Consider the following 27408-nt stretch of genomic DNA (forward strand, 5'->3'; position numbering starts at 1 on the left):
CTGGTGTCCTTCAACAGCTCTTTGGTCTTGGCCTTAGTGGAGTTTGGTGTGTGACTGTATGAGGTTGTGGACAGGCGTCTTTTATACTGATAACAAGGTCAAACAGATGCCATTAATACAGGTAATGAGTGGAGGACAGAGGAGACTCTTGGAGAAGTTACAGGTCTGTGAGAGTCACAAATCTTGCTTGTAGGGGACCAAATAATTATTTTCCACGATAATTTGCAAATAAATTCTTTAAAAATCAGTGATTTTATGGATTTTTATTTTCTCATTATGTCTCTCATAGTTGAGGTATACCTATGATGAAAATGACAGGCCTCATCTTTTTAAGTGGGAGAACTTGCACAATTGGTGACTGACTAAATACTTTTTTGTCCCACTAAGTATTCAGACCCTTTACTCAGTACTTAGATGAAGCGACTTTGGCAGCGATTACAGCCTTCAGTCTTCTTGGGTATGATTCCACAAGGTTTACACACCTGGATATGGGGATTTCTGCCATTCTCCTCTGAAGCTCTTCTCCAGCTCTCTGAGGTTAGGTGGGAATGTCAGTGAAAGCCATTTTCATGTCTTCCCAGAGATGTTCAACTGGGCTCAAGTCAGGGCTCTGGCTAGGCCACTCAAGGACAGTCACAGTTGTCCAGTGTTGTCTATTGAGGAGATCCAAACCTGTCCAGAGGAAAAGTTGCCTAGTTGCCCATAACAACCAACCAATCAGCTAGCTTCTTTCATTTTTAACAAGGCCTCTGCAAAATGAAAGAAGCAATCTGATTGAACTTTTCCTCTGGACAGGTATTGATAAATCTCCCCCTATGTGCTTAGGTTCTTTGGGGGAGATTCATCAAATCCGGTGTAAAGGAAAAGTTGACCAGTTGCCCATAGAAACCATATTGTATTTTTCAGAGGCCTTTTAAAAAATCTGATCAAGTTTTCATTAAGACTCTTTCTATACTTTGATTTAGTCATCTTTACTTTAACCCTGGCTTGTTTCCTTGTCCCAGCAGCCGAAAAACCCCTCCTCAGCATGATGCTGCCTCCACACTGCTACACTGTAGGGATGGTACTGGGTAGGTGGTGAGAAGTACCCAGTTGTCTCTACACAGGACACTTAGAAAGTTTTATGTGGTCAATAGACCAGAGAATCTTGTTGCTCAGTCTAGAAGTCCTGTATGTGCTTTTTTTCAAGTTTTTATTATCTTCATAGAAAATCTATCATCAGTGTCACCGGAACTGATAACCATACTTACCGGTCCTCACCCCGTGCTCCTGTTCTCTTCCAACGTATTGGGGCCGATGGAGCATGGGTGGCAGCGGTGACATCAGAAAGCTCCGCTCATGCTCAAAGTCGGCCCAGATACGGAAGATACAGAGGAAGATGGGAGCATGGAGCGAGGATTGGTAAGTATGGTTGGTCAGTGTTACCTGCACTACTTGTCTGTACCAACAGGTTAGTGCAGGTGACACTAGTGACCGATTACCTTTAAACGTTTGCCCAATGTTTTAGCGTGAACTGTACCACTAAAGTGTGCATAATGTTGACAAGTGATGTATGAAGGGAAATATTCAATATTCCAATTTTGACAAATTTGAAGAACAAAAATATCAGATACAGATTTCCTCATTGCCAGATATGTAAAACAATTTGTTATGTTTATTAATAATAGGTAGACCCCTTTTAAAAACTTGGTGCAAATCACAAACTTGCCCACGCTGCTATAGATTTATTTTACCTTTAGTTACCTTAGATTTTTTCTTTGTATTGATTCATATGTAACAAGAAAAAAAAATGTAGCATCGCATTCACACCTACCCACTCCTTTGTGCCAACCATCATAGGGTTGCACAAATGAATATATGTTTATATACATAACTGTTGGGAACAGCAAGGGAAAGGGTGCACATGGAAGTGATCTTCAGACATGCACAATATTTCTGCAATGTAGAGTTCACTTAAAGCGTACCTGTTAGATCCAACAAAAAACTTTTATTTATCACTCAGTACCTAATCCGGACAATGTACATCTAATTTGTGTGTGTCTAGCACCTTTATTTTTTTTTATTACACTTTTAATATAGCTCACTAGTCTGAATTCCTCTCAAAGGGAGGGGGTGTGGCCTCACTGTGCAGGTCTCCACCCCCTCCCTAGTTATGGTGTCTGCTCACATCTCCCCTAGCATTAGCAAAACTACAACTCCCAGTTTGTCCTCACTGACAGTAGCGGGACACAAGCTGACAGTGGGAGGATTTTTCTTCCAGCTGTGAGCCCTGCGCTCACAGCTGTCAATCAAGGAAGTTTGTCCATGACATAGGTGATGATGCATGGACACAGCAGGACTAGTATGTGTCCAAGCAGGCAGGGGTGCAGTTGTTTGACTGGCTTTTTCAGTATGAAATACTGAACATTTCCTAATGAAAGCAATTGCAAAACTTATTGGTTATACATGCTTTACAACATATCAGAAGTTTTTGTATCTGACAGTGCCCATTTAAAGGCACAAGTGCACATGATCTGCAGCTCCAGCCTGTTGCCTGGTCTCCACACGCTGGAGCTGAAGATTGCATGGGCATGAAACTTTGGCGTTGCACTTTAACAGTTTTCCTTCTTTTGCAAATCTCTCCTAGGCACAAGACTTAAAGGGGTTCTCCCTTGTTTATACAGTTTTTTGTTATTATGTTTGTGTGTTATGTGTGTATAAGTATGTGTTTTTTGTGTGTGTTGTGATTATGTATATATGTATTTTCTTACCTTTTGTGAAGATCCGGAAGCTGGCCCCTTTTTCTTCCAGCGGCTTGCTGTGTAACCTCGGCCTCCACCATGTTGTGTTCGGTAAGTGGGATGTCGGGGGGTATGTTTCTGATGTCCGAGGCGAATCTTTTCTTTCGGTTTCTTCCGTGGCTCAGCGACGAATCTGCGGCCTCTTCCGGCGCATGCCGTTTTTTTTTTACCAATAAAGTTTTTTTTGTCTAATTGACAAACTGTCTGCGCTTGCACGAAGCTACGCTATTAGCGTAGACCTAACGTACGATACGCTGTTAGCGTAGAACTTGCATACTCGCGCATGCGCAGTTTGTCAATTAGACAAAAAAAACTTTATTGGTAAAAAAAATAAATAAATAAAAAAAAAAAAAAAAACGCATGCGCCAGAAGAGGCCGCAGTTTCGTCGCTGAGCCACGGAAGAAACAGGAACAAAAGATTTGCCTCGGACGTCAGAAACTCCCCCCCCACCCCCCCGACATCCCACTTACCGAACACAACATGGCAGAGGCCGAGGTTACACAGCAAGCCGTTGGAAGAAAAAGGGGCCAACATCCGGATCTTCACAAAAGGTAAGAAAGTACATATATACATAATCACAACACACATAAAAAAAAAAAAAAAAACACATACTTATACACAACACACAAACATAATAACAAAAGACAGTATAAACAAGGGAGAACCCCTTTAAGGCACATACATACAGGGCAATAGTGGTGGATTTTTTTTTTTCTTTGCGTTTAATTTATTTTTATGGAAAATAAAGAAATCCTCATTGGCCACATGATGATACTTGTGAAACCAAATTGCATGGATTCCCACCTACGTACAGCAGGAAAGCAACATGGCAAATATCTCAGTATGTATACACACACACACTACACAAGTAACCAAAATATGGAAATACGACTGCAAAGAGACTTGTAAAGAAAATGTTTAATAGATGGTATGCCGCAGACACTTAAATATTGTAAAGGAGCATGGCTCCAACACATATCCAAATCATTTGACATAAAAGGAAAATACATTTTAAGTGTTGCTTAAAGCCTGAATTCCCCTTCTCTCACATTAATAACCATCATGTAGTGGTAGCTCAGACAATATGGAGGATAAGGGAGCATCTTTAGTATTCCTACTTCCTAAGCTAAGAAAGTCAGTCAGTCTTGCCCTTGTACTTTTCATGTAGTTCAGCCACATCATCTTGTGATACACGCACCCATCCATCTTCTTTCACATGATAGAGATTCACCACTCCACCCGAGTAAGCATCACGATATGTTGCATGGTAAATGGCACGTCGTGCCAGTTCTTGTGCTTCCTCTGCTTCTAGGTCATAGTTGTATCCTCTATCCAACACTCCATAAGCATACATAGAGCCAGAACCCACGGAGAAGACTGAGCCAGACACTCTGTTTCCTTCACTGTCCACATAATAAAGACCTGTGTAAAGAAGAACGGTTTAAGTACATGTAAAGTAAGCTTAACAAAAATATATTTGCTACAAAAGGTCACAAGCATTGTGTCCATAGGCAGACTTTAAAATGGTCACCATGGGATATCTCATAGTACATTTTGTAATATATCTTATCAAAAGGAAAAAGTACTACTTTCTCCTCGTATCAAGCCTCTTTCCTTTCCCATCCACTAAACTTTTAAATAGATGAATTCCATCCTGTGTTTAAAGGGGTACTCCACTCTCCAGCGTTCAGAACATTTAGTTCCGAACGCTGGTGCAGGCTTCAGGGGTCGCGACATCACGCTAGGGCTGGACGGTATACCGGTTCATACCGAATACCAAAATTTTTGTGCTGCACGATAATTTTTCCCCATACCACAATACCGGTTTGGCCCCTCCCCCTCGGGAACGAATGAGTTATATGCCCAGCGCTGCGCTGTCACCATCGGGGTAAATACTCACATATCACCCGCAAGCGCTGCCCTCCTCATCCTCCTGTACGCTGTATCCCTATGCCCGGGCTGCAAAACAAACAAAATAAACTTTAACTCACCTTCCCCGTCAGTCCAGACCAGCTTCCTGGGGACAGGAACGTGGGACAGCCGTCAGCCTATCACCGGCCGCAGCGATGTTCCGCCTCGGCCGGTGATAGGCTGAGCGCACTGTCATGTAAGAAGCCGGCTTCTTACATGACAGTGCGCTCAGCCTATCACCGGCCGAGGCGGAATATGGCTGCGGCCGGTGATAGGCTGACGGCTGTCCGATGTTCCCGTCCCCAGGAAGAGCGCAAGACCGACGTAGGAACGTGCGTTAAAGTTTATTTTGTTTATCTTTTGCAGCCCGGGCATAGGGATACAGCGTACAGGAGGATGAGGAGGGCAGCCCTTGCGGGTGATATGTGAGTAGTTCCCCGATTGCGGGGGGGGATTGGGGGAATACTGTTATATACCGTGGAACCGCCATAGGTTACAAAAATACTGCGATACACATATTAGGTCATACCGCCCAGCCCTCTATCACGCGCGCCCCCCCCCCCCTCAATGCAAGTCTACGGAAGGGGGTGTGATGGCCGCCACACCCCCTCATACTTACGTTGAGGGGGCGGGGTGTGACATCATGAGGGGGTGTGCCAACCCCCCGAAGCCCGCACCAGAGCATTCAGAACTAAATGTTCCGAACGCTGGGAAGTGGAGTACCCCTTTGAAAGACAGACTAGCAGCTTACTGAGAGATTGGATAACATTCTGCCATTACAAGTCTAGAGAGGGGAGTGATTTGGGGTAAGATGGGTTAGGGAGAGAGTTCAGAGAGCAGAGGCAAAGAAAGAGAGACTATGGCAAGCATTAGATCTCACCCAAGGGCTTAATTTACAGCTTAGACTGCACTACTGCTTTTTAATGTCCTCCATGTTGCTGCTTCATAGGGTGCACTATAAAAAGACACAGAGTAGGATTCTCTTCTGTGTATGTGCATTAAAAATACCATATACAAGTGATATAATGGCCAGAAATAGTGCCAGTCCTAATGTGTATTCACATGACCGCTTATCTTATAAAATTACCTTAAAAGGTACGCTGTAAACTGGAGGATATGAGAAACATGGCTGTCCCCATTTAATCTCTATGAGGGCAAAAGCACCATGCATATGATCACTGTTGAAGTAAAACATCAGGGAAGGATCAAGACATACAGTCATGGCCATAAATGTTTGAACCCCTGAACTTTTTCTAGAAAATGAAGTATTTCTCACAGAAAGGGATTGCAGTTACACGTTTTGCTATACACATGTTTATTCTCTTTGTGTGTATTGGAACTAAACCAAAAAAAGGGAGGAAAAATAGCAAATTAGACATAATGTCACACCAAACTCCAAAAATGGGCTGGACAAAATTATTGGCATCCTTAACTTAATATTTTTTTGCACACCCTTTGAAAAAAATAACTGAAATCAGTAGCTTCCTATAACCATCAATAAGCTTCTTACACCTCTCAGCCGGAATGTTGGACTACTCTTCCTTTGCAAACTGCTCCAGGTCTCTCTTATTGGAAGGGGGCGCCTTTTACTAACAGCAATTTTAAGATCTCTCCACAGGTGATCAATGGGATTTAGATCTGGACTCATTGCTGGCCACTTCAGAACTCTCCAGTACTTTGTTGCCATCCATTTCTGGGTGCTTTTTGACATGTTTGGGGCCATTGTCCTGCTGGAAGACTCAAGATCTTTTGACGCAAACCCAGCTTTCTGACACTGGGCTGTACAGACAAACACAAAATGCCTTGGTAATCCTCAGATTTCATGATGCCTTGCACACATTCAAGGCACCCAGTGCCAGAGGCAGCAAAACAACTGCAAAACATCATTGAACCTCCACCATATCTCACTGTAGGTCCTGTGTTCTTTTCTTTGTAGGCCTCATTTGTGTCAGCAGTGGGGTCCTCCTGGGTCTCTTGCCATAGCGTTTAATTTCATTTAAATGTTGATGTATAGTTCGAACTGACACTGATGCTCCCTGAGCCTCCAGGACAGCTTGAATATCTTTTGGGACTTGTTTGGGGCTGCTTTTCCACCATTCGGCGTTGACACCTTTCATCAATTTTTCTCTTCCGTCCATGCCCAGGGAGATTAGCTACAGTGCCATGGGTTGCAAACTTCTTGATAATGTTGCGCACTGTGGACAAAGGCAAATCTAGATCTCTGGAGATGGACTTGTAACCTTAAGATAACCTGTTGATATTTTTCCACAATTTTGGTTCTCAGACAGCTCTCTTTTTCTGTTTTACATGCTTAGTGTGGTACACACAGACACACAATACAGAAACTAAGTGAACTTCTCTCCTTTTTATCTGCTTTCAGGTGTGATTTTTATATTGCCCTCACATGCTTGAAACAATCTTATCTTTCTACCATTTTGAAAGGGTGCCAATAATTTTGCCCAGCCCATTTTTGGAGTTTGGTGTGACATTATGTCTAGAGATGAGCGAACTTACAGTAATTCGATTCGTCACGAACTTCTTGGCTCGGCGGTTGCTGACTTTAGCCTGCATAAATTAGTTCAGCTTTCAGGTGCTCCAGTGGGCTGGAGACTCTCTCCTAGGACTGTTTCTACCTTTTCCAGCCCACTGGAGCACCTGAAAGCTGAACTAATTTATGCAGGCTAAAGTCAGCAACTGCCGAGCCGAGAAGTTTGTGACGAATCGAATCACTGTAAGTTCGCTCATCTCTATGTCCAAATTGCTTTTTTCCTCCCTTTTTTGGATTAGTTCCAATACATACAAAGGGAATAAACATGTGTATAGCAAAACATGTGTTACTGCAATCCTTTTCTGTGAGAAACACTTAATATTTTAGAAAAATTTCAGGGGTGCCAACATTTACGGCCATGACTGTATGTCTATATTATGGCCAGCAGGCTCTGTCAGTCAAAGTTGAAATCTGTATGTGAATTAGGCTCATTTTACACTCATGCAGCATCCTTATACATAGGGGAAACCACTATGTATACCTATGACAGTGTCATAAATCGAGCCTCACAAAGTATTTTGCACAGTGTGTGTGTGTGTGTGTGTGTGTGTGTGTGTGTGTGTGTGTGTGTGTGTGTGTGTATATATATATATATATATATATATATATATATATATATGTATATATATATATATATATATATATATATATATATATATATATATTTAAAAAAATGTTTTTACTGGACCTGGCGTAATGAAATCTGCATGACTCCATCCCATAATTAAGCAGAAACCCAGAGAGAATCCACTCAAACTGAGGCCTACATGATACTCTTGTGGCCTCAGGTTGGTGATGGAGCTATACAGATGATTGCCATATATTCTAGTATCCTTCTTGGCACATATGGTAAACGTTCCAAGTGTAAACATATGCAGAGAGAGTATGACAGTATGAACAGCACCACAGAGCCGCATCTAGAAACTAGACACCCTGGGATTGGCAGGCAAGGATCAACTCAACGAACTAAGTGGAGGTGCAGGAAAATAGGAAGTATCAATGCAACATAGCCATAGTCGGAAAAGAGGCGAACTCCTGCACACTCTGTAGTTACGCTCCCAACATAGAAGCCCCAGAGGACGGGAGGATAAGGTCCAGCGCGGGCCACTCAGAGGCAACTGCCTTGTAGGCATAGTCGGCTGAGCCAACAAGACCCAAACAATAAATATGTAGGCAACACAGTTAACATCTTACCTGGTCCTCTTTTGTCCCATCCACAGATCATGGTTCCCATAGACAGGCCCATGCCCTTGTACTGGTATACCATATTAGCTAGGAGTTTGGAAGCTGCAGCCACAGATATGCGTTCCTTGTTCCGAAGTTCATAGATACGGCACTGACGGGCAAGAAGCCTCTCCCAGAAACTACAATCGGCAGCACCACCTGCCATTGTGCCCAACAAGTATGGGTTGATCTCAATAACTTTCTTCACGGTCTGTGAGGCAATGTAAGATCCAGCTGTAGCTCTGGAGTCCACAGCCACAATTACTCCATGACGGAACTATCAAGGGAAAGAGACATTTGTGCACTGTTATATACTATTAATGACAACAGTTACTCATCAGTGCAAATTTTATATATTTATGCAGCAAATCTGTTAGGGTACAGTCACACTGTGGTAGTACCAAAGCACAACCAAAAAACAGCATAGTCATTACAGTGATCGCTTAACTTACAATGGCCTCAGTTTACCATGTTTTCAACATCCAATGGTCTTTTCTGGATTAATGAAACTTGTAACCAGACTCAACATACATTCCTGTGGACAGTCCATGTCAATGGCATATCACTGATAAAACCCCTGTACTACTGAAATGCATGTATGGATTAGCTTATCCATGGTATTAAAACAAGTAGCCTTCGCTACTCCTATGGACACCAGGTGAGGGCAGCTCCATTTTTCTTTTTTGGGACACTGTTTATACTGTACAGGACCCTAAAAAACTCATGTCCTCTACATAGACAGTGATTTACAGCTTCCATTAGTTCTTTCTGACTTTTATATGTAAGGACTTGCTTTATCTGTATTAGTTACTCACTTTTTTTGTTTAATCTTAAATGTTCCTACTTTTGGGGGCTTTAGAACCAATTACTAGGTTTCCATACATCACGTCTATGCAAAGATTATTTATTCTCTCTTTAACCCCTAAACGACGAAGGACATAAATGTACGTCCTGGTGAGGTGGTACTTAACGCACCAGGACGTACATTTACGTCCTAAGCATAACCGCGAGCATCGGAGCGATGCCCAGATCATGCTCGGCAGCTCCCGGCTGCTGATTGCAGCCAGGGACCCACCCGTAATGGCGATCCCGCGGATGTCCGCCATTAACCCTTCAGATGCCGTGATCAATACAGGTCACGGCATATGCAGCATCGCGGTCACTAAAATGGATGATCTGATCGCCCGCAGCGCTGCCGCGGTGATCCGATCATCCAGCACTCACCTGGCTCCGATCAGTCATTCCCTCCCCTGGCTCTGCTGCCTTCCCGGTGTCTTCTGCTCTGATCTGCCTTCCCGCAGACCAGAGCAGAAGATGACCGATAATGCTGATCAGTGCTGTGTCCTATACATAGCACTGAACAGTATTAGCAATTGAGTGATTGCTATAAATAGTCCCCTATGGGGACTATTAAAGTGTAAAAATGAAAGTAAAAAAAAAAGTATAAAAAATGTGAAAATCCCCCTCCCCAATAAAAAGGTAAATGGTCCCATTTTCCCTATTTCACCCCCAAAAAGTGTTAAAATATTTTACATACATATTTGGTATCGCCGCATGCGTAAATATCTGAACTATTAAAATAAAATGTTAATGTTATCGTATGGTGAACGGCGTGAACGTAAAAATAAAAAAATTCCAAAATAGATGCTTTTTTTATAACATTTTATTCCCAAAAAAATGAAAATTGATTAAAGATTCTATATAAGCAAATATGGTGTCAAAAAGTACAGATCACGGCGCAAAAAAATTGAGCCCTCCTACTGCCGCTTATACGGAAAAATGAAAAAGTTATAGGTCTTCAAATAGGGGGATTTTAAATGTACTAATTTGGTTAAAAAGTTTGTGATTTTTTTTTAAGCACAACAGTAATAGAAAAGTATTTTATGATGGGTATCATTTTAATCGTATTGACCTAAAGAATAAAGAACACATGTCATTTTTAGCGTAAATTGTATGGCGTGAAAAAAATAAATAAAAAAAACGTAAAAATTTTATTGTCTGCGTCCTTAAGGCCCAAATGGGCTGCGTCCTTAAGGGATTAAATTAGAAAGTTTTATTAACTTTTTTGTTTTTAATACAAAACAGAAAACACACATTAACAGACCCCTATGACAAATGTAAACTGCAGCACCGTGTGGCCAAAAGATCATTAGGTGCATCGGAACTTTTGATCAACACAATCAAAAAATCATGAATATACTAAAGAAATATTGGTCTATATTACAGGTGGACAATGACCTTAGGGAGGTGATCTCTCCTCACCCCTCCATAACTTATCGTAGAGGACCCAACATTCAAAATCAAATAGTTAGGAGTTTTTATGCAGAGGAGTCTGCATCCAGTTGGTTGAAATCATCAATCCAAGGATCACACCCATGTGGACGGTGCAATTTTTGCAAATACATGCCACGTACAAAAGAATTCTCTAATCCGATTGATAATTGGAAATATCAAATTAGGGATTTCATTACCTGTCAGACGATGGGAGTAGTGTACTTAGCCACATGCAACTGTCCTAAAGTTTATGTAGGAAAGACAGTTCAACAATTGCGTAGGCGCATTTCAAAACATATAAGAACTATTAACACCTATCAAGATACGCCAATTGCGAGGCATATGAGGACTGTACACAATGATGCTCCTTTTGAATTACGTTTCTGTGGCATTACTCAGTGTAAACTGGGTCCGAGACGTGGCAATCTCAATACCAGACTGCTTCAGAAGAAGCCCGATGGATTTGGAGATTAAAATCCCAAAGTCCAAATGGACTTAATGAAGGCTTCACCTATGCAGCCTTCTTGTAGGCTAGGAATCATTTATTACAATTGATACTATACAGAAGAGCCGTTACGAGCCTTTTACTAGTAATAAAAACTCTGAATTAATTTACACTCCTTAATTCATGATTAATTGCCGTTTAATATGAATTAATTATGACCAAACCCATGCAGAACATGACGATTACTAATCACCTTCTTACTATCGATTATATGATCTCAGCGGTATTATGAATAATACTCCTTGGCCTTCATGTTATATATCACTGTCCCCCAATGTCGCCAGGTGGTAACTATTTTTAGTAGTCTCGAATTGGGTTAGCGGTGCTCCTGCTGCGCAGTCGTGTGATAACATAGACTGGTTGAATTGTGTATCACAGTCTCTATAACTATAGCTATGTTCGAACCATAATGCAATGAAGGCAGAAATCGGCTAAGTGCCGGCGCATATGTTTTTCGCGCAGCTTCTTGGTTTAATGGCTGTAACTGACTAAGTACTCGCGCACGTCCTTTTGCGCATCCGGACTGCGCATGCGCCTGTACCGGATGTTCGGGAGTCTATCAGTTAGCGCAGGATGAATGGCGCACATACGTGGACACTTCCGGCACCAATAAGGAGTTTAGAAGTATGAATGGACTCTGCTGGTTGGTCAAGAATGCTGTCAATCAAGTGAATATAGCAAGATGCATCCTGGTCTAAATTCTATTGGCCAGGAGGCGATCAATCAATAGTTTGCATGGGATTGTGACCAATTAGATGTCATGATAATACAGGAAGTGACATGTTTCAATGATGTCAGAGACAGGAGGTTATTTAAACCCCTGCAAGGCTTGTTTGCACGCCATTTGCCTCTTAGCCCTTGATAAAGCCACAGCCTGTGGCGAAAAGTCGGATGGGCGGGCAATGTGTTAGATTTTTAATTATCTCACACTATAGATTGTGGACTGCAGCCACAATCTATCTTTTCAATTCAATTAATATAGCATGCAGTGTCATGCCAATCAATGGATTATGGATCAATATGTGTGAGGTTATTTTAATCTTGGCTCAATAAACGTTAAGTTTTATATTGGGTGGGAAATATAGGGTCTTAGTGACCGCTTAGCGGTCAAATGTTAATAAATTAACCTGTAGCAATCGCCAAAAAAAGAAAAAGGATGAGCTTTGGAAGACATTAGGAGTAGGAGAACAACAAATGGTTTATAAGGGAGGGAGAATAAGAAAGAAAGAGAAAAAAAAAAAAAGAAACAAAAGAATCACCACACATTAAGGCCGATACAGAACAAAGACAAATCAATATACGTAGACAAAAGGGGAGACAACAAAGACCACAGACCACATTGACAAACCCAGCAAGGGAAACACCATCCAAACGACCAGATCTTCTAGGGACACCCAGCCTTCATTGGAGTACGCTGCAGATATATGGAAGCCAACCCAGGTGCATCAATCCAAGAGCCCCAGATGGACTCAAGCCTTCCCATAGCCTTCCGTTTAGTATAAACCCCCTCTCCAATCGAATATGATTCAATTTAGATATCAATTCAGAGAGAGAGAGTTGGAGGAGAAACTCTCAGCCAATGTTGAGCAACTAACTTACGAGCCTGATAAAGAATCCTACAAATACCCAAATACACCCCGCTATCCCTTATCTGGACCCTCTACGCAGCCCAACACACAAAGCAATGCAGAAGGAGTAAGCAGGATACCATAGACTCGCCTAATCAAATGTAACACCTCCCTCTAGAATTGCATAAGATTTGTACATTCCAACATCATATGTAATAAATGGGCTTCAAGGTAGAGAACAACGAGGACAACAGGAGTCCGGCAGAACTCCAATTCTATGGAGAAAGGCAGGGGTCCGGTACACTCTATGTAATAAAAACACCAGAGAGACAATGAGCCTCCAGCACAGCCAGTCTTTGAGTGAAAGACACCACCTGAGCCCACTGCTCATCAATAGAGGACCAATATCTGCTTCCCACTTCTCCTTAAGCTATGTTCACACTGCGGAATTTCCACGGCGGACAAATCCGCCACTGAAATTGTTCCGCGCAAAGAAAGAACATGTTCATTCTTTGCGTGAATTCCGTGAGCACTGTATAGCCGTCAATGGTGACGGCTCAGTGCCCCGCGGCCCTAGCACCGATGTCACTCCAGCAGTGGCCGCCAGGCGGAATCTCCATTCGCGGAATTCCGCAAGCAGAGATTCCATAGTGTGAACGGGGCCTAAGGGTCAATGGATAGGCCTTATGGTAAGAGGAAAGCAATTCACTATGCAAGACAGAAATCACCCCCTTAGTGGAATCACTGGTAAGCAATCCTTCCACCGCAGTCGAGGGACCAATACAACATTTTGGGCCCTAAATTTGGTGTCCAGGGCGTGTTGTAGCTGCAAATATCTATAGAAAAACGACTGCGGTAGAGCAAACTCTTCACAGAGTTGGGCAAAGGATTTCACCAAACCGCTCAATCAAATGCATCAGTGGAGGAAGATTATGAGAAACATCACCCAAGAAAAGCAGCATATCATCAGGATATAGAGCTGTGTGTTCATCCAGGGTACCATATCCAAATCCTCTAAACTCCAGTGATGAACTAACCAACACAGCCAGGGGTTCTATGGCTATAGCAAAAAGAAAGGGGGACAGGGGACACCCCTAGCGGGTGCCTCTGCACAGTGGGAAAGAGTGGGAGAGTAAACAGTTAGCCCTGATCCTGGCCCGCGGAGCCGCGTATAACAACTTAACCCATTTCAGAAATTGAGAACCGAAGCCCAAATGACGCATCACACTCCAAAGAAAGCGCCACTCGACATCAAAAGCTTTGGCAGCTTCGAGTGAAAGGTCAGCCCTACCAACAGCTCCCTCCGACACCATTTGAAGATTCAGAAATCACAATTTATTATTATCAGCTGTGGACTTGCAAGGCATAAACCCAGTTTGATTGCTGGGGGTCAGCAACCGATTCGCAAGTACCTTAGCCAACAGTTCAATATCTGAACACAACAATGAGACTGGTCGGTAAGAGCCCGCCAAAAGCGGATCTTTCCAGGCTTCAGCAATAGCACTATAATTGCCACCAACATAGTAGTTAAGCCCCCCATAGTAGTTAAGCCTGTAGAACTTCTAGTAACTGAGGAAGCAGCACCTCACTATATTGTTTAAATGGGCACTCATTAAAACTAATTTTTGCTATTGCACTCCTTATGGTAAATGAAAAATATTTCTAATATACTTTGTTTAAAAAAAAAGAAGTTTTCTATGTTTTATTTGTGCTCAAAAAAGCTGAAGAGCACATTTTCCCCCAACACATACACAGACTTTGGACCAAAGTCCTAACACAGGAAGTGCCACCTGGAGTGCTGAGGGGCGGGGGGGGGGGGGGGGGGGGGGGGGGGGGTTTCCATCCAACAGCATATGGCAGTTATGTGTGAGAGGAGCTATGGTTGGATGAGGCTGGACAACCCCCTCCCCCCTCAGCACTCCAGGCGGCACTTCCTGTCTTTGGACTTTGGTCCGAAGTCTGTGTATGAGTTGGGGGAAAATGTGCTCTTGAGCTTTTTTTTAAACAAAGTATATTAGAAATATTTTTCATTTACTATAAGGAGTGCAATAGCAAAAATTAGTTTTAATGAAAGTGACCCTTTAAGATATTCATTGGGTAGCCCCGTCCACCCCTGGCGACTTCTCATTTGGCAAAGAACCCAGGGCCTCCTCCAACTCTCTCAAAGTAATAGGCACATCCAGGAAGTCTCTATGAGTCTGACAGGGCTGCCACTAGGTTAGAGGAAACAAATTGATCCACAGCAACATCATCATATAACATCTTGGAGGAATAAGTCTCCTCATAAAAGGAGACCAACACATCAAGAATTTTAGCATCTTCCTGCACCAGAGACCCAGATAGACATACATTTATCACAATTTCAGTGCTTTTGTTTGTCCACCTGCTTTTTGAGGATTCACCAAGGGTTCTCAATGGGATTGAGGTGTAAAGAGTTTCCTGGTCTTTAACCCAAAGTTTCAATGTTTGGCTAGGTTCACACTCCGGAATCTCCAGGCAGAACATTTCCGCCTGGAGATTCCGAGTGCGGCCAGCTAGGACCGCGCGTACACTGCAGTCTCCAATAGACTGCAATGTGTTCCACAAGTATTTCCCCCTGAAAAATGAGCAACGCCATTCTTCAGGCGGAAATTTTCAAGCAGATTTTCCGTTCACAAATTATAAAGTGTGAATTTGTGAACGGAAATTCATTCACTATACAGTACATTTTAGTAAGCGGAATTTCTGCTGCAATTTCAAAGTGGAATTGCAGGCGGAAATTCCGTAGTGTGAACCTAGCCTTTTGTTCACGGAGGCACTTAGTTATCACTTTTGCCTTGTGACATAGTGCTCCATCATGCTGGTAAAAGCATTGTTCATCACCAAACTGCTCTTGGATCATTGGAAGAAGTTGCAGTATTTTGAGATGTGCTTTAAAAGGGGTACTCCAATGGAAAACATTTTCTTTTAACCCCTTAACGATGCAGGACGTAAATGTACGTCCTGGTGAGCTGGTACTTAACGCACCAGGACGTACATTTACGTCCTATGCATAACCGCGAGCATCAGAGCGATGCTGGGTCATGCGCGGCACATCCCGGCTGCTGATAGCAGCCAGGGACCCGGCCGTAATGGCGGACATCCGCGATCGCACGGATGTCCGCCATTAACCCCTCAGATGCCGTGATCAATACAGATTATCGGCATCTGCAGCATCGCGGTACGTTGAATGGATGATCGGTTCGCCCGCAACACTGTCGCGGTGATCCGATCATCCAGCGTGGCAGCCGGAGGTCCCCTCACCTTGCTCTGGCCATCTCGCGGGGTCTTCTGCTCTGGTCTGCGATCAAGCAGATGACCGATAATACTGATCAGTGCTGTCCTATGCATAGCACTGAACAGTATTAGCAATTGAATGATTGCTATAAATAGTCTCCTATGGGGACTATTAAAGTGTAAAAGTAAAAAAAGTAGAAAATGAAAGTAAAAAAAAATAAATGTGAAAAACTCTCATCTCTCTATCTCAACTGGCTCCGGAAAGTTAATCAGATTTGTAAATTACTTCCATTAAAAAAATCTTAATCCTTCCAATAGTTATTAGCTTCTGAAGTTTTCTGTCTAACTGCTCAATGATGATGTCACATTCCGGGACATGACGTGAGTCATCAGAGCAGTTAGACAGAAAACAACAACTCAACTTCAGAAGCTAATAACTATTGGAAGGATTAAGATTTTTTAATAGAAGTAATTTACAAATCTGTTCAACTTTCCGGAGTCAGTTGATAAAAAAAATTTGGCCTGGAATACCCCTTTAAATTGTCCCATTTTCCTTATTTCACCCCCAAAAAGTGTTAAAAAAAAAAAAAATTGTATATACATATTTGGTATCGCAGCGTGCGTAAATATCTGAACTATTAAAATAAAATGTTAATGATACCGTACGGTGAACGGGGTGAAAGTAAATAAAATCCAAAATAGCTGCTTTTTTTTAATAACATTTTATTCCCAAAAAAATAAAAAAGGATTAAAAAAGTGTTATATAAGCAAATATAGTATCCATAAAAAGTACAGATCACGGTGCAAAGAATGAGCCCTCATACCGCCGCTTATACGGAAAAATGAAAAAGTTATAGGTCTTCAAAATAGGGGGATTTTAAAGGGGTTGTGCGCTGCCCTGCCTTTCGGAGCTCCGCTCGCAGCGTCCGGAAGTTCATTACTCCGAACACTGTGTGCGGGCTTCCGTGTTCGCGGCCGCCCCCTCGTGATGTCACGCCCGCCCCCTCAATGAAAGTCTATGGGAAGGGAGCACGACCGCTGTCACGCCCCCTTCCCATAGACTTTCGTTGAGGGGGGGGGGGTGACGTCAAGAGGGGGGCGGCCGCGAACACGGAAGCCCGCACACAGCGTTCGGAGTAATGAACTTCCGGACACTGCGAGCGGAGCTCCGAAAGGCAGGGCAGCGCACAACCCCTTTAAACGTACTAATTTGGTTAAACAGTTTGTGATTTTTTTTTTTTTTTGTGCAACAGTAATAGAAAAGTATATTATCATGGGTATCATTTTAATCGTATTGACCCAAAGAATAAAGAACACATCTCATTTTTACCACAAATTATACGGCGGGAAAACGAAACCTTCCAAAATTGGGGTTTTCTTTTTAATTTCCCCACACATAGTATTTTTTTGGTTGCGCCATACATTTTATGGTAAAGTGAGTGATGGCATTACAATGGACAACTGGCCGCGCAAAAAACAAGCCCTCATACTAGTCTGTGGATGAAAATATAAGAGTTATGATTTTTTGAAGGCGAGGAGGAAAAAACGAAAACGTAAAAATTTAATTGAGTCCTTAAGGCCCAAATGGGCTGAGTCCTTAAGGGGTTAAATCAATTGGTGCCAGAATTAGAGATGAGCGAACTTACAGTAAATTCGATTCGTCACAAACTTCTCGGCTCGCCGGTTGCTGACTTTTCCTGCATAAATTAGTTCAGCTTTCCGGTGCTCCCGTGGGCTGGAAAAGGTGGATACAGTCCTAGGAAAGAGTCTCCTAGGACTGTATCCACCTTTTCCAGCCCACGGGAGCACCTGAAGGCTGAACTAATTTATGCAGGATAAGTCATCAACTGCCGAGCCGAGAAGTTCGTGACAAATCGAATTTACTGTAAGTTCACTCATCTCTAGCCAGAAAGTTAAACAGATTTGTAAATTACTTCTATGAAAAAATCTTAATCCTTCCAGTACTTAGCTGCTGTTATGATCCACAGGAAGTTCTTTTCTTTTTGAATTTCCTTTGTGTCTGACCACAGTGTTCTCTACTGACACCTCTTTTCATGTCAAGAACTGTCCAGAGCAGGATAGGTTTTCTATAGGGATTTGCTCCTACTCCGGGCAGTTCTTAAAATTGACAGAGATGTCAGCAGAGAGCACTGTGGTCAGACAGAAAGTTAATTCAAAAAGAAAAGAACTTCCTGTGGATCATACTGGAAGGATTAAGATTTTTTAACCCCTTAAAGCGTACCAGTCAGATCACTCAGTACCTAACCCTGACCATGTACATCAAATTTTCAAGTGTTTAGCACCTTTATTTTTTTAATACACTTAATTTAGCTCGCTAGTCTGAATTCCTCTCAAAGGGAGGGGGCGTGGCCTCACAGTGCAGGTCTCCGCCCCCTCCCTCAGTATGCTGTCTGCTCACATCTCCCCTAGAATTAACAAAACTAGAACTCCCAGCTTGTCCTCACTGACAGTAGCGGGACACAAGTTGACAGTGGGAGGATGTTTCCTCCAGCAGTGAGCCCTGCGCTCACAGCTGTCAATCAAGGAAGTGTGTCCATGACATAGGTGATGATGCATGGACACAGCAGGACTAGTATGTGTCCAAGCAGGCGGGGGGCAGTTTGACTTTCTCAGTATGAAATACTGAAAATTATATAATGAAAGCAATTGCAAAACCTATTGGTTATACAGTGACCCCCCGACTTATGATGGCCTCGACATACGATCATTTCAACATATGATGGCCCTCAGAGCCCATCGTATGTTGAAGGCAGCCTCGACATATGATGCTGCTGTGTGTCAGGGCCATCATACAAACAGCTATCTGACAGCGCTGACAACTTCAGCATCTGACAGATAGTTGTATAATGTGCCCCGTTCTGCCTCCTGTTACTCACATGTTGTCCTGCTAACTCATACAGGCTTCCAGTGTGAGCTCCGTGTAAGCCCCACCCCCAGTGCAGCCATAGCCAATAGCCTGCAGCATCTTGCTACAGGCATCCAATGAGCTGCTCCCCTTCCTTTCCTATAGAGCTGTAGTCAGCAGGATGGTAATGGAGGACATTCTGTCCCCCCTGAAGGTATTTAAAGAACTGTACAGTACTGTATGCGATGTCACACATTACACACAATACACCCCATACATCAATGTTTCCCTATCAGTGTTCCTCCAGCTGTTGCAAAACTATAACTCCCAGCATGCCCAGACAGTCAATGGCTGTACATGCATGCTGGGAGTTGTAGTTGTGCAACAGCTGGAGGCACCCTGGTTTGTTAAACACTCCCCATACAATGGTCATCCCAGAACCAATTAGCAGTTTCCCATAGAGATGTGTATTCAACATACTGGCCCTCATTTACTATTCTAAACCCGACCTCTTTTGTCGGGTTATTTTGGCGCATCTTTGTCTGTGACATGTCGCAGACATTGTGCGCCAGTCTGCGACACGATGCAACATTTTTTCCCGACGGACCCGATGTGGATTCTCCCAAACCCGAAAAAGGGGCGTAACCCGACATTTCTGAGCTTTCCCACGTATTTATTAAGGTTTCCAACCCGAATTTGTTGAATTGTTGTGGATTTTTTCCCGACAACTCAGAGGAGTTGGAAACCAAAACCAACAAAACTCACGTGCGACAAACAGGATGCGACATAATAATAAATACCAGGGGAAAAAGCAGTCGGGTAAGAAAACAAGATAGACTTACAACCCGATTTTCTTAGTAAATGAGGGCCACAATGGTTCCGAGGCCCCAGAACCAATTACCATTTTTACATAGACATATGTACTCAACATATGATGGTTTCAACATATGATGGTTCTCCTGGAACCAATTAATATCATATGTTGAGGGACCACTGTACATGCTTTACAGCATATCAAAAGTTTTTGTATCTGACAGTGCCCATTTAAGGATCTATTCACACGTACAGTATCCTGTGCATATTTGATGTGCAGAATTTGAAACTGCAGATTTCAATGTAAATTACATGACTGAACACAGCTTTAAATCTGCAGCTTTAAATTCTGCACAGGACACTGTACATACGATCTACAGCGTATTCTACACTGCAGATTCGCCGAAGATGGACCCCCTACAGGGTGCCTCAGATGTGCCTGCTTGGAGCTGCAATCTGTCGCTGCGGGCAGACACTGCGATGAGAGTCGCCATGCACAGTATAGTTGCACACATCGCCACTGCTCTCAGCCTAGCTCAGGGAGAAGCCGTGATATGTGCGAGTATACTGTGCATGCGCATGGCGACTCATATCGCAGCAGGGTGTCTGCTCGTAGTGGTGGACTGCAGTTCCGAACAGGCACACTTTAGGGGTCCATTGTTGGCGAACACGCAGCGTAAAATACGATGCGGATCCGCCAGTGTGAACGAGCCCTTAGGATAGGTCACACCTGCCGTATCTTGCTGCTCCATGTTTTCCTTGAAGTCCCTGGGTAGCAAAATCAGCTGCAGAAAATATGCAACAAAATACAGAACGTACGACCGTAAGGGTATACTTCCACATACACTATCCTGCGCACAAGTTATATACAGTCATTTAGTATATATTATAATCTGGAGCATCAAATACATGCAAGATACCGTACATGTCAATATACTCCTAAAAATAAAGCTTGGGTAGCAAACCAGCAGCCAGACCCCGCAATCAGGCATCTTATAGGGGATAAGTAGCCTAGGGGCAATAGTCCCCACAACCATGACTACGGTGGTCCGCCTGATTAGTCATGTGACAGATTGGCGTAGATTTAAACGTATGAGAAACTTTAGTGTTCCCTGATGGGCACAGCAGAAACCACCACTGTCTGGGTCTAGGACACTGGTCGCCAAACTTTTGCAAAACCACAACTCCCAGCATGCCCAGACAGCCAACGGCTGTCTGGGCATGCTGGGAGTTGTAGTTTTTGCAACAGCTGCAGGTCCACAGCTTAGAGAGCATTGGCATAAGGTATAACTGTGTACACCAGTGCTATATGTCCTCACACAAGAGCTGTACATCACATACAAATCACACGGCTATTGTGTACCTTGAAGGCCAGAGTAGTAGTTCCGTGCAGAAACTCAATCCCAGGATCAGCGGTTCCCTGCCCGAGACCGGGTACTACCTGGAAGCTGAGCCCACCGGTCTCCAGGCCGCAGCCCACCGGGATATCCCGGGGCCGGGTCCACGAGCAGCCCTCAGAGCTCACTACACTAGCCAGCGCCATGTTCCCAGGTTAGGTAATAGAGCACTGTGCGATTGGATACAGCGTCCCCGACGTCTGACGTCATCATGACAGTGCAGGATCTGCGGCCATATTGGAAAAGGGCATGACTAGGATGGATACAAACGGATTGGCGCCATTACGGAAGGGAAGTCACGTGTAGAGCTCTAGTGAACGCTTTAGTATTCAGTCACCATCTAGTGAGGAGAATAGAATGATATGTGTATTTGAACCAAAGTATTAGGCTAAGTTTCCACTTGTTTTTTTTTTGGGCAGTTTTCGGAAAACTGCCACTGCAGTTTTTGAGCCAAAGCCAGAAGTGGATCCATAAGGAATAGGACATATAAAGGAAGGACTTATACTTCTCCTCCCTTATGGATCCACTTCTGACTTTGGCTCAAAAAACTGCATTGGCAGATATCCAAAAACTGCCAGAAAAAAATCAAGTGGAATCCTAGCCTTAGCGGGAACGCATGAGTGAACATAACAGGGTTACATTTACTGTTACAATTCAGGTTGTGGCGTTTTATTGACAACACAATGGCCCTCCTTTACTAACAGGACCCCGACACTTTTTGTCAGGTTTTGCGCCAGAATTCTGTCTGCTCCGATCCCCTGCAATGTACTGTAAACTTTCATTTTTAAATTCCCCACCAGAAGCCCTGAATGGCCAGGGCCGAGGAGCCAATCAGGGCTCCTGGCAGGGTTTTAATATAGAAGCGCTGTGGTGGGCAAAGATGTATAGAATCGCTGGTCCCTCCAGCGTTTCTATATATCTTTCCCCCTGCGTTTCTATATATCTTTCCCCCTGCGTTTCTATATATCTTTCCCCCTGCGCTATATCAAACTTAGTGGCCGCTGCGCTTGAATAAATGTACTGCCCCCCCCAGCGCTATTATATATCTATACTGACCCCCGCTGCGCATATACTGACCCCCGCTGCGCATATTTATATATATATACTGCCCCCCCCAGCTGCGCATATTAATCTTCATCTTCTCCCTCCTTTGGCTGCCAATGAATGAAAACTCTATTAACGGGGGAGCGGAAGGCTGCTGCCCGCTCACGCTGCTAAGAGTTTGTCATTCATAGCAGGCAGCAGCTGCATATCATGCTGTGGGGGTCAGACATATGGATATATGTCTGACCCTCACATCATCTATATATACAGGTGCCGTCTCACCGCTATGAATGACAAGTAAAGCAGTGCAGGGAGCGGAGGCTCGCGCTGCTGCTGCTGCCAATAGCTTACTTGTCATTGATAGCGGTGAGCCGGCATTTGTATATGTATGCTGTGAGGGTCAGACATATATCCATATGTCTGACCCCCACAGCATGATATGTAGCTGCTGCCCGCTATGAATGACAAACTCTTAGCAGCGAGAGCGGGCAGCAGCCCTCCGCTCCCCCGCTAATAGAGTTTTCATTCATTGGCAGCCAGCGGAGGGAGAAGATGAAGATCAATATGCGCAACTTGGGGGAGGCAGTATATATATAAATATGTGCAAAGGAGGTCAATATATGCGCAGCGGGGGTCAGTATAGATATATAATAGCGTTGGGGGGGGGCAGTACATTTATTCGAGCGCAGCGGGCACTAAGTTTGATATAGCGCAGCAGGGGGAAAGATATATAGAAATGCTGGAGGGGCCAGATATATACCCCCCCAGTGATTCTATACATCTTAGCCCACCACAGCGCTTCTATATTAAAACTCTACCAGGAGCCCTGATTGGCTCCTCGGTCCCGGCCATTCAGGGCTTCTGGTGGGGAATTTAAAAATGAAAGTTTACAGTACATTGCAGGGGATCGAAACATGCCGCCCGCTCCTCTGCTTAATGACATCTGATCGGATCGGGTCTCAGAAGTGAGACCCGCTGCGATCAATCCCTCAGCCCCTCTACTACTACCCCCAACATGAAACAGACCCTGTTCCATGATGGGGGTAGTAGTACAAGCACTAATGTAGTCAGAATTTGCTGAGACTTTTTTCTGTTGCACAGAATACATTTTGTGTGACAGAAAAAAACCTGCGACAGAAAGAAAGGGAAATTGGACGACAGATTAGTAAATCACAAGGAAAAAAAAGACGAGTACACTGGAAAAAAAACCTAACCGACACTCCAGTCTTTGTAAATGAGGGCCAATGTGCACTGTCTATTTTCGCTCCAGTTTAGACTGGGTTTCCACTTTTTTTTTTTTCTTTCTTTCAAAAACCAAAAAATGCTACATTTACCACACGTGAAGCCATAGCCAGATAGCAGGGAGTGAATACAAAAATATGAAAGACTGTATGCGCTTAGCTTTTTCTTCTCTTGGCTTTTTTTTTACTCTTCATTGGCATTTTTGGCTAAAGGGTGACATTGGCCCGATCAGCGATGTCAGCCATTAAGCATGGGGGAAAAAACACCCAAGATTAAAACCCACATTTTTTGGGGGGAAGAACACAAACACAGAAACTACAGTTTTTGTGACATTAGTTTTAGAAATTGTAGCATGCTAAGGATATGGGGGAAATTTATCAACATCTATGTAGAGTGGTGCAGTTGCCCATAGCAACCAATCTGATTGCTTCTTTCATTTTTCACAGGTTTTTTGACAAGTAAAAGAAGCAATATGATTGGTTGCTGTGGGCAACTGCACCACTCTTTCTCTACACAGGTTTTCATAAATGTCCCCCATGTTTTTTCCCCCCAGGAAATCCAGGTGTTTTTTTGCCCACAGATTTCTATTAAAGGAAAAAAAAACATGTTTTTTTCTGGCTTTTTTCCCACCAAGTCCTCCATTGATATCATTCAGTCGCATGATAAATGAATTATATGATTTGTAATCATTTTGAAAAATGCCGGGAGAAAAATGCTAAGACTAAAACCCACTGGAGGAGATTAATCAAAACCTGTGTAGAGGAAGAATGATGCAGTTGCCCATAGAAACCAATAAGATTGCTTCTTTCATTTTTCACAGGTCTCTTTAAAAATGAAAGAAGCACTCTGATTGGTTGCTGTGAGCAACTGCACCACTCTTCCTCTACACTGGTTTTGATAAATCTCCCCCAACCATTCTTGAAAAAAAAACACACACACACACGAAAACCGCACATTGGAAGTGAAAAATGAGGAGGCAGATTTTTGTGGTGTTTTCAGGTAAACATACTCTAAAAATAAGTTGTGTGGACACAGCATTAAGAGTTGGCCGGGCCCATAAAGTTCCTGTGACCCTAACCTGCCTTGTCATGCCAGAAGTGCCTGTCGGAGCCCTTAAAGGAGTACTCCAGAATATAAAAATTGTCGCCCATACTGCCGGCAGTAAAAAAATAAAGATGTATATACCTTCCTCCGCTCCCCGGGGGCCTCCGGTAACCGGCTCCGGTCTCCTCCACGATCCACTTCCTGGTTGCTGGTGGTCAGAGAATCAAACTGCGCTCAGCCAATCACCAGCCGCAGCGAAGTCCGACTCGGCCATCGATAGGCAGAGCGGCAGTGTGAGAACGCTTCAGGACACAAAATTCTTCACTACACTGGCACTTGCTGCTGGGGCCCGAAAACGTCACACTGCCGCTCAGCCTATCGCAGGCCGAGTCGGAACTTCACTGCGGCCGGTGATTGGCTGAGCGCAGTAAGACTCTCCGACCACCGGCAACCAGGAAGAGGATCGTGGCGGAGACCGGAGACGGTTACCGGAGGCCCCGGGGTGCGGAGGAAGGTATGTACATTTTAATTTTTTTTACTGCCGGCAGTATGGGGGTCAATTTTTATATTCTGGAGTTCTCCTTTAACCCTTTGGAGACGGAGCCCATTATGACCCTAAGGACGGGAGCATTTTTTTCAAATCTGACTTCTATCAATTTAAGCATTAATAACTCTGGGATCCTTTTACTTATAAATTTGATTCCGAGATTGTTTTTTCATGACATATTCTACTTTATGTTAGTGGTAAATTTTCGTCGATACTTGCATAATTTCTTGGTGAAAAATTCCCAAATTATAGGAAAAAATTAGAAAATTTAGCATTTTTCGAACTCTCATTTCAAGCTCTCTGCTTGTAAGGAAAAGGGACATGTCAAAATTTTTTTTATATTGATTCACATATACAATATGCCTACTTTATATTCGCATCATAAAGGTGACATGTTTTTACTTTTTGAAGACATCAGAGGGCTTCAAAGTTCAGCAGCAATTTTTCACGAAAATGTCAAAATCTGAATTTTTCAGGGACCAGTTAAGTTTAGAAGTGAATTTGAGGGTCTTTATGTTGCAAATACCCTATGATGGACCCCATTATGAAAACTGCACCCCTCAAAAATGACATTCAAAAAGTTTGTTAACCCTTTAGGTGTTTCACAGGAATAGCAGCAAAATGGAGGAGAAAAATCAAAATCTAAATTTTTTACACTAAGGCTGCTTTCACACTATAAAATTCATTCATTTTAAAGATCCGTTTGATGTTCCGTTATGAAAACTCTGAAAATCGGCCATTAAACGTCCGTTAAAAAATCCCATATGTCCGTTAGAAAATCCCATTATAGTCTATGGGATTTTTACATTATCAGTTTTAATCCGTTATAGTCCGTTATTAATAACGGAGGTTATTTTGTGACGGGAGAATGAACGGAAGAAATAGTGCATGCACTATTTCTCTCGTTACTATCTTCCATCACAAAATAACGTCCGTTATTAATAACGGACTATAACGGATTAAAACGGATAATGTAAAAATCCCATAGACTATAATGGGATTTTCTAACGGATGTATGGGATTTTCTAACAGACGTTTAATGGCCGATTTTCAGGGTTTTCATAACGGAACATCAAATGGATCTTGAAAACTGATGAATGTTATAGTGTGAAAGCAGCTTAACATGTTATTGTAGCCCCATTGTTTTAATTTTTACAAGGGGTAAAAGGTAAAAAGGCCTCCCAAAACTTGTAATTCATTTTCTCTTGAGTAAGGATATATCTAATATGTGGATATAAAGTGCTCTGTGGGTACACTAGAGGGCTCAGAAGGGAAGGAGCGACATTTGGCTTTTGGAGAGTGAATTTTGCTGAAATGGTTTTTGGGGGGCATATCGCATTTAGGAAGCCAGAACAGTAAAAAAAACAACACATGGCATACTATTTTGGAAACTGCCTTAACACCCCACAGGGTGATTGACGAACGTTCGTTAAAATGGGACGTAAAAATAAATAAAAAATTATTTTTCAATAAAATGCTAGTGTTACCCCAAATTTTTAATTTTCACAAGGGGTAATAGGAGAAAAAGCCCCCAAAAATGTGTAACTCCATTTCTTCTGAGTATGGAAATACATCATATGTGGATATAAAGTGCTCTGCGGGCAGGGCCGGATCATCATTGGCGCTCATGGAGCGCCTGCTCCGGGCCCGCAGGGGGCCCCCGTCACATTCGGGACATCCCTGTGCCCCGAAAAATCTTTTCAGGACACAAGGATGTCCCGGCGGTTACCTCTCTGCGGCTCCCGTGTTAACTTTAAAAACTGACGTCATTGACGTCCCGTGCGTGCACCCATAGATGAAAAGCGGAGCATCGAGGAGGACGCTCGCATGGTAAGTGACCAGCGGCACCTTCAGTGTTCCGACCTACGGTCCCGGGACCTACTGCTATGGCCTATGGGTCCCCGGAACGGTGGAGCGGTGGTCGGAACACTGAAGTGGGGCAGTAAACAGGTATACAGCCTCCAGCCATACACTATATGGCTGAAGGCTGTATGTCTGTGGGGGAACTATACTGCACCTAATGTGGGGGAGCTATACTGCACCTAATGTGGGGCAACTATACTGCACCTAATGTGGAGGAACTATACTGCACCTAATGTGGGGAAACTATACTGCACCTAATGTGGGGGGAACTATACTGCACCTAATGTGGGGGGAACTATACTGCACCTAGTGTGGGGGGAACTATACTGCACTTTGTGTGGGGGGAACTATACTGCACCTAGTGTAGGGGGAACTATACTGTACCTAGTGTGGGGGGAACTATACTGCACCTAATGTGGGGGGGGGGGGAACTATACTGCACCTAATGTGGGGGGAACTATACTGCACCTAATGTGGGGGGAACTATAATGCACCTAATGTGGGGGGAACTATACTGCACCTAATG

The 27408-nt window shown here is 43.4% G+C and overlaps 2 protein-coding genes across 6 annotated transcripts in view; one reads left to right on the top strand and one right to left on the bottom strand.

The window, feature by feature from the left end:
* Positions 1-3681: 3681 nt before the first annotated feature.
* PSMB5 (proteasome 20S subunit beta 5) lies at positions 3682-24635 on the bottom strand. Of its 2 annotated transcripts, none has more exons than XM_056526987.1 (3): positions 24614-24635; positions 8435-8741; positions 3682-4203 (listed from the first exon to the last, which is right to left on the bottom strand). In XM_056526987.1, the coding sequence occupies exons 2-3, from the start codon at positions 8628-8630 to the stop codon at positions 3917-3919; spliced, it is 483 nt and encodes a 160-aa protein (XP_056382962.1). In that variant the 5' UTR covers positions 8631-8741; positions 24614-24635; the 3' UTR covers positions 3682-3916. The 2 variants fall into 2 exon arrangements, with proteins under 2 accessions (XP_056382962.1, XP_056382953.1); XM_056526978.1 differs by lacking the exon at positions 24614-24635 and adding an exon at positions 21109-21334.
* Positions 24317-27408, top strand: part of LOC130276920 (proteasome subunit beta type-11-like) — an 82470-nt gene continuing 79378 nt past the window's right edge. Inside the window, exon 1 of one of the 4 annotated variants that reach the window (XR_008845298.1) lies at positions 24317-24427. Coding sequence is in view for 1 of the 4 variants with exons in the window: in XM_056526943.1 (XP_056382918.1) it covers positions 24397-24427 (31 nt within the window). In the remaining 3 variants the exon portion in view is untranslated. The remainder of the gene's footprint in view (positions 24428-27408) is intronic. The other 3 variants (XM_056526936.1, XM_056526943.1, XR_008845301.1) reach the window with 3 other exon arrangements.

Source organism: Hyla sarda, chromosome 1 (assembly GCF_029499605.1).
Source record: "Hyla sarda isolate aHylSar1 chromosome 1, aHylSar1.hap1, whole genome shotgun sequence".
In the NCBI taxonomy this organism is placed as follows: Eukaryota; Metazoa; Chordata; class Amphibia; order Anura; family Hylidae; genus Hyla; species Hyla sarda.

Bases quoted from the DNA above. Each gene is read 5' to 3' on its own strand.
- PSMB5 (XM_056526978.1), bottom strand. From the start codon at position 21,288: ATGGCGCTGGCTAGTGTAGTGAGCTCTGAGGGCTGCTCGTGGACCCGG. The intron at 8,742-21,108 runs GTACACAATAGC...TTCCCTTGATAG, and splicing joins CTACTACTCTGGCCTTCAAG to TTCCGTCATGGAGTAATTGT. The intron at 4,204-8,434 runs GTAAGATGTTAA...TTCTTTACACAG, and splicing joins ATGGGACAAAAGAGGACCAG to GTCTTTATTATGTGGACAGT.